This window comes from Engraulis encrasicolus, chromosome 1 (genome assembly GCF_034702125.1).
Source record: "Engraulis encrasicolus isolate BLACKSEA-1 chromosome 1, IST_EnEncr_1.0, whole genome shotgun sequence".
Lineage (NCBI taxonomy): Eukaryota > Metazoa > Chordata > Actinopteri > Clupeiformes > Engraulidae > Engraulis > Engraulis encrasicolus.
In genome coordinates this window covers 36509972-36522716 of record NC_085857.1, presented here as the reverse complement: position 1 = coordinate 36522716, position 12745 = coordinate 36509972, and the positions used below count along the sequence as shown (strand labels likewise).

General features: G+C 45.7%; 1 protein-coding gene across 1 annotated transcript; it reads left to right on the top strand.

The window, feature by feature from the left end:
• Nucleotides 1–7207: 7207 nt before the first annotated feature.
• nptx1l (neuronal pentraxin 1 like) lies at nt 7208–11711 on the top strand. Its single transcript, XM_063219544.1, has 5 exons — nt 7208–7650; nt 8101–8308; nt 9014–9258; nt 9526–9705; nt 10344–11711. Exons 1-5 carry the CDS (start codon nt 7231–7233, stop codon nt 10563–10565), a joined length of 1275 nt encoding a protein of 424 aa, XP_063075614.1. The 5' UTR covers nt 7208–7230; the 3' UTR covers nt 10566–11711.
• The last annotated feature ends 1034 nt before the right edge of the window (nt 11712–12745 follow it).

Genomic DNA, 12745 nt, shown 5'->3' with positions numbered 1-12745 from the left:
GTCCCACTGCTTTATCCGGAGGCATGATGGCCACCATGGGATAGTTAGTTGAGTCTGACCGTGAGGGGGATTCACTGCGTAAGATAGTCATTAAGAAACAGGTAGATAGATTCAAGTCATTGACCAAAGTCATCAAAGGAGAGTAGAGTAGAGAGTATAGAGTATCATTTATTGATCCCAGGGGGAAATTGGTGTCAAGTAGCATACACACATACATAAATAAAGACATTGCCCACGAGACATTACACACATACTTACACATAAAATAATAACCAATATATAGCTCACTGTTACATACATTTAGCCAAGGCATCTCTCTCTCTCTCTCTCTCTCTCTCTCTCTCTCTCTCTCTCTCTCTCTCTCTCTCTCTCTCACACACACACACACACACACACACACACACACACACACACACACACACACGCACACACACACACAATCCAATCAATATTATTCCCCACTTGTTTAGTTAATGTAGTTAATAGCTTAATGTTAATACCGTACTTTTAGTTATTTTACGATCGCCATCGACTGTATCTATTTGCTTTTGCGACAGTCCGGCCCTATACGTCTGGTTGAGCTAGCCAGCAAATGACTGTGTGATGTTTGGTTGTTTGGGAGTTTTATTTGTTCTACTTGTTCTTACAATTTTGTTATTATCTTACTTATCCAGGGTCTTCTCTCTCGCTCTTTGGCTCTTTGGCTCAATGCAACACATATTCTTTGTCAACCGTGCTCCTTTTTTGTTACACAACCATTTTCCTTTGTCTGAAACATGCTCTTTCTTTTGTATTTAAACGGCTCATGTGCCCGATACTTCTCTTTTCCTTAGTACGAATGTTTTTGACGCACATGTTCCCTTTTCCTTGGTACACACACCCCAAGACTAGGAAAGCCCACCCCCGATTGCACACCCTCGCTGCCGTGCCACCGACTGCCTCTGCGGACTGGCAAGCGGACTCAGGTGGATCCATGCAAGGGTGTTGAACAAAACTTTGGGCCCTATACAGACATGTATTTACAAACCAGCTCCCATGGAGTACACCCCAGTGTAGCTCACATACAGCATGTGGGGCTACATGCCCCCCACACACACACACCAAATTATAAAGCGTACACAGTGTCACATGTGCCTTAGCTAAGTGTCCAGGAGTATCAGTAGTCTCTCTCAGTAGTCGCCCACCCCCCCCCCCCCCCACCCCCCCCCCCCCCCCCCCCCCCCCCCACCCCCCCCCCCCCCCCCCCCCCCCCCCCCCCCCCCCCCCCCCCCCCCCCCCCCCCCCCCCCCCCCCCACGCCACACACACATCCTCACCCATACCCATACGTGGGGTCCTGGTGACTCAGCCCCACCCCATCCCCCACAAGTGACTGCACACACAAGCAGGTTGCCATGGTGCACAATCTACTGTTGCTGACCCGCAGAGGTTTTTTCAAACTTCTGAAAATAAAATAGTCTGAAAAGTGGCATTCGGACTGGTCTTCTTCGATGATGGATTCCACTGACTTGCATGGGCGGACACGAAAGGCATTATGGGGTTTGTCGGCTCCAATTGCCTCCAACAAAAATGTTGAAATTTGACGGCTGTGGTGGATCCATTCGCCAATCAGATTGCAAGCACTCAAAAATACAACCCCCATCGACCAGACGTGCCTTCCGTGAACCATCAACAGAGGTTATAGCAGTCTGAATGTTTCATAATGAAAAATGACATACCTTTGATGTGACAAGTCCTTTGGTATGATATACTGTACCCAGGGCCAGACTAATGCACAGGCTAGACATGGCTGCAGCCTTGGGCCCCCCACCTGCCAGGGGCCCCCTGATTGGTCAAAAGTGAGAAATTGTAGAATTATGACAAGATGCAACATTAAAAAACGTGTCTCTCATGTAGAGTAGCGTTGGTGGACGTTATCCTTAATTCTTAGCACGTCATTATGACACTGTCTATCTGCATTTGTCGTGGAATTTGTTTTCTGGGGGCCCCATAGCAACGTGTAGCCTAGGGGCCCCAGGCCATCTTAATCCGGCCCTGAGTGTACCTTTGGTAAGTCAGTAAGCCTCAGTGCAAGCAAGGCCATGCTGTGTCGTGATTCAAAGAACATTAATAGCCATCAACTGTCTGTGTTCAACTAGTCCACAATATGTGCTTTGTGTGGGCGATGTGTGAATACAGTACGTTCATGCATTATAGTCTGTACATGGCTGTGGTTTTACACCTTCAGACATCCTTGACTCTTTTTTTTGGCTCTTTTAAAAAAATGGTTCTTTTTACGTGTCAAATATTATGCGTCTACAGCCTTAAGTAAAACTGAAAGAATTCTTTTCTTTTTTTTGGATATTGGATGGCTTAGATAAATCATTTCAAAAGTGACATGTCCGTCCGTCACCTTGCTATGTCAAGTCATTTGTTACGGTGTCCTCCACGGTCATGTTAGCCGTATTTATTATAGACTTTCTGGACACCTACAAAATTGAGTGGGGTGCCATCTATATAGGAGACGCTTCAACTGGCATGTCGATATCTTCCCAGTTAGATATGAAATCTGGTTATAGCCTCTTACTGCAGATGGGGTCGCCGGCGACCCTATTCACTTGCTGAAAATGCTTAACTACGTCATAACAACATTGCTATAACATTACAGAAAGCCATAGTGCTGCGCTACTTTGAAGTGTCAGTTACAGTAGGTACCTGTAGTTCATCAGAACCATCACAAGTAGGCTGCTAATAGACAGGGGCGTAGTACTAGCAGCACGTTTTGGGCCCTGTGTATAGCCTGCTCCAATGTGGAAATGTGTCAATGTGCAAACTATTATTAGGCAGTCATGGGTAACTGGTTAGGGTGTCAGTCTTGCAGCCCAAATAGGTTGCTGGTTCGACTCTCGACCCGCCTGGAGTAATTAACCCATCCTCCTTCATGACTGAGGTACCTTAAGCATGGTACTGCCCCACCGCACTGCTCCCTTGGGGTGCCATTGGGGGCTGCCCCCTTGCACGGGTGAGGCATAAATGTACTTTTGTTGTGGGCAGAGTGCACTCGTGTGCTGTGGAGTGCTGTGTCACAATGACAATGGGAGTTGGAGTCTCCCAGGTGGGCTTTCACTTTCACTTCAAAATACTTGGTTAGGAGTTTCTTTGCCTTAATCACTGCCATGATGCGCCTTAGCATTGTGGCCAATGGCAGTGTGGTACTTCATGGGGGTTATGGAAGCCCAGATATCTCAGATGCTTTGCTGTCAGCTACTTTTTTTAAACTTTATTTCAGAGGACAGTGTGAGAGGTGGACAGGAAGCGAATTGGGAGAGAGATGGGGAGGGGTTGGTAAAGGACCCGGGCCGGGAATCGAACCCGGGTCAGCCGCATGGCAGGGGAGTGCCCTACCGGTTGGCCACGGCAGGGCCTCTGTAAGCTGTTTTAAATCTGGTGATCCTTCTTTCCCTCTTGATTACAGGCCTACCGTGCGTTGGTGCTTTAGTAGTATGCGTTCTAACGCATCAGTTCTAAAACCCCATTTGAGAATCAATGGCATGTTATCAAGAATAAGACTTGACAGTAACTGAAAGCTGGTAGGGAATGTGGGTTTCCATAACTCCCGTGAAATATCACAGGCAATGAGGTACAGAATAAAAAAAACAATGTATGTAGGCATTTTGGTGGAGGTCAGTGATGAAGCGTGAAAGTGTTGACCAAAGCAAAAACTGTAACGTTTTTCGCAGGTAGGCTACATTCCCTTTCGCCTAATTGCAGAGACTGGTGTATTTCTATACCCCTCGTTTTCCAAGTGCCAATTACGCTTAGCCATTAACCATTTATTACCCGCCCGTTGCCGGGAGCCTGACACCTTGCTGATTAGAATGCTCTGATCAATAATGAAACAAATTAACCACCAGGGCCAAGCTGCTAGTCTATATTACTTTTTCTCAGTGAATGGCCACTAGTGCCAAGAGCACTGGTGCTGTGCATGTTACCACATAGATCAGGGGTGGGCAACTGGAGGCCCGGGGGCCACATGTGGCCCGCCTCCTCACTCAGTGTGGCCTTTAGATAAAATACAACTTCAAAAAATAATAATGACAAGATTTTTTTTAAAACAACTACTAAATTCATCTGTTGTAATTATACTGTTGGCCGATGGAGAACCACTCCTATTCCTTCCAAACAATGTCGGCAATCAGTGAGCAACCAACTGTACCTCGAACTCTGTGAGTTGCAGTCAGGTTTGTGGTCATGTGGCCCTCCGATGGTGGCGATGAAAAAATGTGTCCCTCATTATCATGAAAGTTGCCCATCCCTGACATAGGTGAACGCCAGGGATCTTACAATCCGACAGATATGGGAAAGCTCCACAAGGGGGTAAAGGCGGTTAATTGGTTAATGTATTCATGTAATGTAATTAATGTGGCATATTCACATTTTACAAGTTCCACACACCCAGTATAGCAGAGGTGGCCAATTATTTTGACCAAAGGGTCACATTGGCTTTAGAATATTGGTCGAAGGGTCAGCTCTCACAATTTACCTGCCAATAGTACATAATAATTTAGGCTGGCATAACTTTTTTGCCCTTTCATTCCTGAAAATTGAACGAAAATGTATTTACTGTACAGCCTACTGTATAACCTACAACACCTCTAGCTTGGGTAGTCATTTTAAGAGTTGCGTGAGCGTCACTTTTAATTTAGAAGTTATCTGTCTTGTAAAGGGTCTGTGGGCCACATAAAATGGCTCAGCGGGCCGCAGGTTGCCTACAGGGCCTGAGTCTGCCCACCTCTGCAGTAACTATACTATCCTGGGGTGCATTTCTCGAAACCAATGTTGCTTACTACATTAGCTACTTTGTTGTTTCAATGCATTCTCCCATTGGCAACTACCGAAGTTGTTAACAGGCTAACAACTTCTCTTTTGAGAAATGCACCCCTGAACTAATACCATAAAGTAGCAAAAGTAATGCATCATAACCCATTAAGCAGGGGTGCAGCTGCTCACGTTTGTGGGGGTAAGCAGAACATACGTTTACCAGTTGCTTCAGAATTCCAATTTATTTAAATCCTCGTTATAAGTTGTGGGAAGCTTTGAATTGAGTTCAAAGCTCCACACAACTACAATAAGGATTTAAATCAACTTGAAATTCTGAGGCAGGTAAACTTGTGCTTTCAAGTTAAAGCGCGATGATGTGTAGTAAGGTAGCCTATCTTATAAGGAACCTTAATTATTATATTTTGCATTGATACATTAGCCATTTAATCCCCGTTTTAAAAAAAAAAAAACTTTCGACACTTTCCTCCAATTCAGCCAGTGCTGTTTGGCTTAAAAAAGATTGAGCAAAAACGATGAGGATGATTGAACTATAGCGATTCGGAATAAGGGTGCAGTCATGAGGTTTGGTTAGTGAGGTTTGCAATTGTCTCGTCCTGTTGCGTCACAACTTTCAGTAATCTTTGACACACAGTGATTGCGTCATCGGGCGTCACGGTTTACGATCAAGGCCCATTTCCAAACGGTTTCCATTTAACATGCAGTCAGAAATACCTGAACCATGTCAGTTTTCCAACAAAGTAATGTGGCAGTGTGTAAACTAAAGAAAATAGTCATGTTTAGCATGGTTTTCAGCTCGGTTCACCCTGACTGCCAGGATCCACGTCTTCATACAGGTGGCATTTGGTTTCATAGGCTACAGTTCCAGAAGCTTAGTTCATGCCTGCTTAACACGGTGTGCCTAGCGCAGAACAACCGTCATTTTGGACTGGTTGACGTGAGCGGTCTTTGATGATTCAACGGGTCCTAAATGTCAGGCATCACCTGATACTGTGATTCAGGAGGAGTTTTCGGGCAACACCGGCTTCTCTCACGCATGGTGTGATTTCGGGGGATTCGATGGGGGTCTTGACGTTGCCCATGTGCGTAACGCGCCGATGAAAAGAAAGTCCACCCACTATACGCACATGCAAGAAAAAAAAAGTTGCCTGCTATCGGCATGCCTGCCAATCGCGGTGTCTCCGTTGTGGAAAGTCGACATGCAGAGCGCAGAGCATTCACACACTATAATACAGCATGTATCCAGTGCCCTCAATGTCCAGACTACGGCAAAGTCCTCTTGAGTCAATCTATTTCACTTGTCATGTGAAGAATACTCACAAAACAATACACATGAACTTGACATGTGATGTCAGGCATGGACATGTGAATAGCTATTTTCCTTTGACGTTGGGCTCTACGGTCACAAACGTTTGGAAAGTGCATGAATACATATGCACACATAACAAATTAAGAAAAGGGAAAATATGCAATTAATTGTCGATCTCTAAGGCCTACTTTTGAATGTCCGTCGTTTAGAGACTACTGTTCTCAAAGATTGAGCAAAGGATGTGCTTGTCGCTGGATGGCACAAGGCGTATTCTAAGGCTACAATACAGAGGTCAGAGGTGGGTACACGGTGTGTAGATGCCCGGGGTAGGCTACCAGCAAGAGAGATGGGTCGGGAAAAGCCAGGGTTTTTTTCTAACAGTGAACGCACTTTCTACTTGAGCTATGATCACGGGTGTGGTTACATTTAAGGTAGACACGTTGCATTGGTTCAAATGGTGACTGACCATACCTCTCATTTTGTGCGACTGAGTATTTGAATATATAGAGATATGCTGTGATCAATATGCAATGGAAGAATGTATTAGCTGAGCGGCATAAAAAGAAAAAAAAAACATTAAATATTCGAAGTTTGGACTATAAATATCATATTAGACTAATGGCGCGATGGTAGATGACAAAGGTGCACAATTTGCTGATGACATTGTCACCTTCACAAACAACGTGATAATATTTTCCCACAGATCAGCTATTATAAATCTGGCATTGCACAGCATCTATTCAGGCGGCGCTGATGGCACGTTGTTACATAATCGATTTGGCGAAAGGGCGCATTTCCGCTATCTTACGGATTTATTGTGTACTAGTGGGATAGGCTACCTTAAGAAGGAGGGCGTGCACGACCAAACAGAGAGAGTTCCCCCCCTCCCTCCCTCCCTGTAATGATGCGGCGAGCCCGCGCTCCTGGCCCCGGCCACTATAAAGGCTCTGACGCGCAGAGTCTAGTGCCATACTTTCACTGGACAGCGCCGTGGTGCTGAAAACGGACCAACAATTGCAGTGCGCATTTCGTTGACCGCAAAAAAAAGACAATTGAGAAGAACAAGGGGGGGATCGGTCCACGGAATCAAAACTGAAATTCACAATGGAGGGGATTTCTTGGAGGTTGTTTTTACTTTCGTTGGTACTTTTGGAGGGGTCTACGCAAGATTTTGGACAAACGCAATTCATTTGCACGTCGGTTCCAAAGGATATGGACTTGTGCGCAGCCACTATGCAAAACAGTGGTCCCGCAGAGGACCTGAAGACCACTGTCATGCAGTTACGGGAGACGGTGCTGCAGCAAAAAGAGGTGATCATGAACCAGAAAGATACGATCAGGGAACTAACGGCAAAGTTGACTCGGTGCGAGAGTCAGAGCGTGCCCGAACCGGGAGTAGGGGGTCGGAGAAAAGAGCCGGGCTCCAAAAACACTATGGGAGATGTATCTCGGGGTCCGTCGGACACCCTGGCTCAACTAGGGCAGACGTTACAAACCCTGAAACAGAGACTGGAGAACTTAGAGGTAAGGTGCCTCAATTTTCTTTTTTCCTCCTCGTATGCTACTCTAGAATCTTGGAGACGCTGAATGCTGCGCAGTGTGGAGATGTTCAAAGACGAACACACACAGCATGAAAAAAAAACCTGGCCATTGAAAGCCACTTATGTCCCGAATACTGCGGCATTCGCAAGAATGCTGCCTGCCAAAAAGTCGTTAAAATCACGGTCATTTCAGTTTGGTCAGTCAGAAAATACAAACTAACGACAGACATTAGTGCTGGTAAATTCAGAAGATTAATGCAAATGTTGGGAAGCAGCCCGTGACCGAAAGGACCCGGAGGTTGTAATCTGGCGTTAGCCTCGGAGCAACCCTGCACGTGTTTTTATAGTGTTTATTTACAGTGCCGTGGGTTGTGTCCTTTCTCTAGTTCGCCCCTCATTATATCGCATGGTCTTTTTTTCTCTCTTCCCTCAGCAATATAGTAGAATAAACAGCACGGCGCAGACAAATAGCCTGAAAGACCTACTCCAGAACAAGATAGACGACATGGAGAAGCAGGTCTTGTCCCGTGTCAATCAGTTGGAGGAAACCAAAGGTGGGCAGCGGAACGAGACTGACCAGCGCAATAAAGTCGAGTCGACCCTAACCTCCATCCACAGCAGGATAACAGATCTCGAGAAAGGTGAGTTGACTACTGCGATTTCACCGGGTGGCTGATGTCAAGCTAGAGGGAAAAAACATATTCAGAAGGAACCTACGATGTATTTTCTATATCACTGAATAGTCATTATTGGTGCTGTTATTTGTTTTAAAATAGTTCTGGACAGCTCGGGTACAATATCCCTTGGAGTCGTGCAAAATATGTGGAAAGTTGGTGGTTTGTTTGGCCCATTGGCGATGTCGCAGCGGACAGTGCACGGCTGGGGAGGGGAGCTGCATTGCTTTGCATATTTCTCCTCGCATTAACTCTCCCGCCTCGCTTATTTCTTTATAGCCTGCGCGCCAAACGACTAATCATTTTCGATCTTGACAATTAGTTTATTGCAATTGGATACTAGCGACTGGACATTTTTAAGTTTCTTGACCAACTGTGTCACATAATGCCCGGTTTCGTTCTACTAGTGTAAAAAGCGACCTTGATGTTGTAAGGAGTGCATTACAGGCGGGAGATGGCATTAACGCGCGCTTGTGTCCACTCCTGGTGTTACATAGCCTGCAGGCTAAATTCCCAGCATAATGGGGACGAACTATTATATATTTTCTTTACCAGTAATGCAGACGACTTGGTGTGAATCCACAATGGGAAAAACAATCAAAAAAAGCTTACAGAACAAGATCAAAAGTGCCCCTTCTAACGATTCCTGTGTGGTTTTACCTTTGTTTGCAGGTCAAAAAGGCAACAGACCCCTGGACAAGTTCCAACTGACTTTTCCTCTACGGACCAACTACATGTACGCGAAGGTGAAGAAGAGCTTACCGGAGATGTACGCCTTCACTCTCTGTATGTGGATTAAATCCAGTGCGTCGCCAGGCGTCGGTACTCCGTTCTCCTATGCGGTGCCGGGCCAAGCCAACGAACTTGTGTTGATCGAGTGGGGAAATAACCCAATGGAGATTCTTATCAACGACAAGGTGAGTATTTGTACAGCGTGTGCTGGTCTGTTCTTTGGAAGAACGATATGTATGCAAGGCAGTAGCAAATCTTGATGGTGTCCTCTTTTGAAAAATGAGCCCAAATCCAAACATTCAATTTTTGTCTTAAAATCAAAAACTCATTTGCTTTGATTGATTGCTTTGAATTACACAATGCAGATTAAGTATAAAGTCATTCTGTTTTTGGATTATATGCAGCTGATCACAGTGTGCTGTAACGATGGAATATGTTTTGTATTGTGGCAGGTGGCGAAATTACCGTTCCAAATCAACGACGACAAGTGGCACCACATCTGCGTCACCTGGACCACAAGGGACGGGGTGTGGGAAGCCTTCCAGGACGGTGTTCTGCGCGGCACCGGGGAGAACTTGGCCCCCTACCACCCCATCAAACCACACGGAGTCCTCGTGCTGGGACAGGAGCAGGTGAGCGCGAATGAATGAAAAACCTCTTTCAACAATTAAGTAGAACTGAATAGGCCTATGCATTACGCACGTTGCCACTCCCGGTTCTCCTTGCGTAATGGGCCTAAAATGCGGTGTTAAGTCAACACTTAGATAGTACTCTGGAACCAAATACACTCTAGATGATGTTATATCAACTGTGTAGGTGTTGAATGAACACCTCCTTTTCACGGTGTAATTTGTCAAGTCTTTCTAATAATCTAATAGGCTACGAAGCGTAATCTGCGCACAGTGCACTCTCTGCTCCGGCATCTGATAATGGGGAGCCTGTGGGCAGGGATGGGTGATTATACGCATGTTGCTGATCGCACGCCGCATTTCTCACTGCCTAATTACATAGACTTACCGGGTTTCAAGATAAGCGGAGCTGCGGATATCCCACCAACAGTGGCGCATTAGGGTTATCTACACCGGTTAAGTGTTATCTGCACCTGTTAAGTCCCCGCGTTGACAGCCCAAAGGGCAGAGATGTGTAGAGGAGGAATAAACATATGCCTGCCTGGCATATGAAATATATGGTTGGTTTTGTGGATGATTAATTTCATCCTATAGCGAAAATGGACTTGAATCTCATGGTGTACCTTTTTTTAACCACGCAGGACACACTGGGTGGAGGCTTCGACGCAACTCAGGCGTTCGTAGGAGAGCTGGCCAATTTCAACGTGTGGGACCGTAAGCTGACCACGGGGGAGATCTACAACCTGGCCACGTGCAACAACAGAGCTCAGGTGGGCAACGTCTTCGCCTGGTCAGAGACGAGCATCGAGGTGTTCGGTGGAGCCACAAAATGGACATTCGAGCCTTGCCGTCAGCTCAACTGAACTGTTTCACACCATCCATCTTGGCGAAAGCAGAAAAAGCCAGTATGAGAGAGGCTACGTGTCTTCTGAGCTTGTCTTTCTTCTTGTCTTCATTTCGACGTTGATTAAAAAAGAACAGAAAACCTAACATTGATTTAAAAAGGTAAGAGAAAAAGCTGGGATTTCTATACATAATTACGTATTTATGTGCAAAAACAAACAACTGTTTTTGGTCTTGAGAAAAAAAAAGATATTTTCCTGTCATATGTCTTGGGAACATCAGTGAGACCGTGTTGGTATTGATTCCTTTTTTATTCGGAGTTCGCTTCAACTTGTTTCTTTTTTTTCTTTTTTGCAAACGCACTCGAGCTTTGTTTTTGTTCTTTTGCTTATTTTTTCCCTCTTGGACCGGCAGCTGGGCATCTTTAGCCTTACTGTACGTTGGACAATATCTCTAACACAGGATGGGAAAACATCGCCTTCTTCTTGATGATACACACAGAAAGCCGACAGTCCCTCCCCGAAGACAGCAGTATTTCAGAGACGTGACAGGAGTTAGTTTCTGCACTAAACGGAACCCCAAAACCTCTCCTCCCCCAACTCCCCCCGGAACTTGCACTGTGACTGACCGCGCGTGGCGGTAGACAGACAGGGATGAAGGACGATGCACAGACGGATTGCACCTAACTTTTCATTGTTCTCGTTGTTTGCTTCAACGTGTTTCTGTAAGAATGTCTAAAAATTGCCAACTTGCTACAAAGCCTGGGTGCCTTGGGCTGGTGCAGATTTTTTTCAGCACACTTCGTTTTCTTTTTTCAGTTGCATAATTCTTCTATGTAGGCCTATGATTTTTTTTTCTCCAAAATCATTTCCTTTGAGAGAGAAAGTGTCGTAAATCTATTCAATGTACTTTACCGGCGATTTTGTTTTTGTTTTTAAAGGACATGACGTGTATTGGCAAAGTGTTTGTACACTGTATTAGGAATGTTCTCTGTATAGTAATAGCATGACTGACACAATGCTGCAACAGCATCGTCGACAACTGCTTTTACTATCCCTTCCAGGTCGGGTCTCTTTTCTACTGTATTGTTATATGCTCAAAGCATGGCACCACTGAAAGATTAAAAAAAGATCTAATTTTTGTAATAAAATTGTGATACATAGTTACCTGCTCCCTCCTGGATTCATTGAAAGCACTCAGAAGGATGTAGAGAGCACACAAGCAGGAACGTGCTTGGATGTTGTTGATCGAGTTGGGGGGGGTTAACCCTCACCTGTGTGGATGTGAAGGGAAAAAAGACAAAGAAATGAACATGAAATGGTTAGATCTGCCAGTGGGCCTTCTTACTGTAGACAGTTTCCTCACCATGACAACCAATTACTCTTCAAGAGGTCAAAGGGCATTTCTTTGGAGATATTTTAGCACGTTAATGTCTCTGCTGCACACACTGAGATGGGAAGACGTGTCTGTCAAAAGAGGTGCACCCTCCCTTTTTTGCTGACTGCAGAATAATGACTTGCTGCCCGGCAGCTAGGTCTGTCTTGTTGTTCTTGTGCTGGTGTGGTGTGACGGGGCAAGTCGTTTGGTCGGTGCTGCATTGCTACTGGTGTTGCCTGTGGTGGCTGCTGCTGCCACCAGCTGCAGGGCCGGATTAACGCACAGGCTAGATATGGCTACAGCCTAGGGGCCCCCACCTGCCAGGGGAGCTCCAATTGGCCGAAAGTAAAAAATAACAGAACTATGTATGACAAGATAGGATATTGAAAAATCCATCAGTCGTGTTGAGTACTGTTTTACATCTCGTTAATTCTCCTCTCCACAGTTGGTGGACATGTTATCCTTATTTCCTAGCTTGTAATTACGAGACAGTCTATGGAATTCTGTTGCAAAATTTGCCTTCCGAGGGGGCCCACAGCAGCCTGTAGCCTAGGGGCCCCTGGCCATCTTAATCCGGCCCTGACCATCCGCTATTGATGTGAACGATGACACCAGCAGAGCCAGCGACGATTAAAAAAAGAGAAAGAAAAAAAAACGCTTTGTCATAGCTTCACGTCCCCTGATCATCCATCCAGCCAATGACAGGACAGCCTGCGGGCCCCCAAAAGCTCTCACCTCCACCACCTCCACCACCTCTACCTCCACCCCCACCTGTAATGTCTTGGTGTAAACTGTCAGCACAAAATGGCATCCCGACGAATGG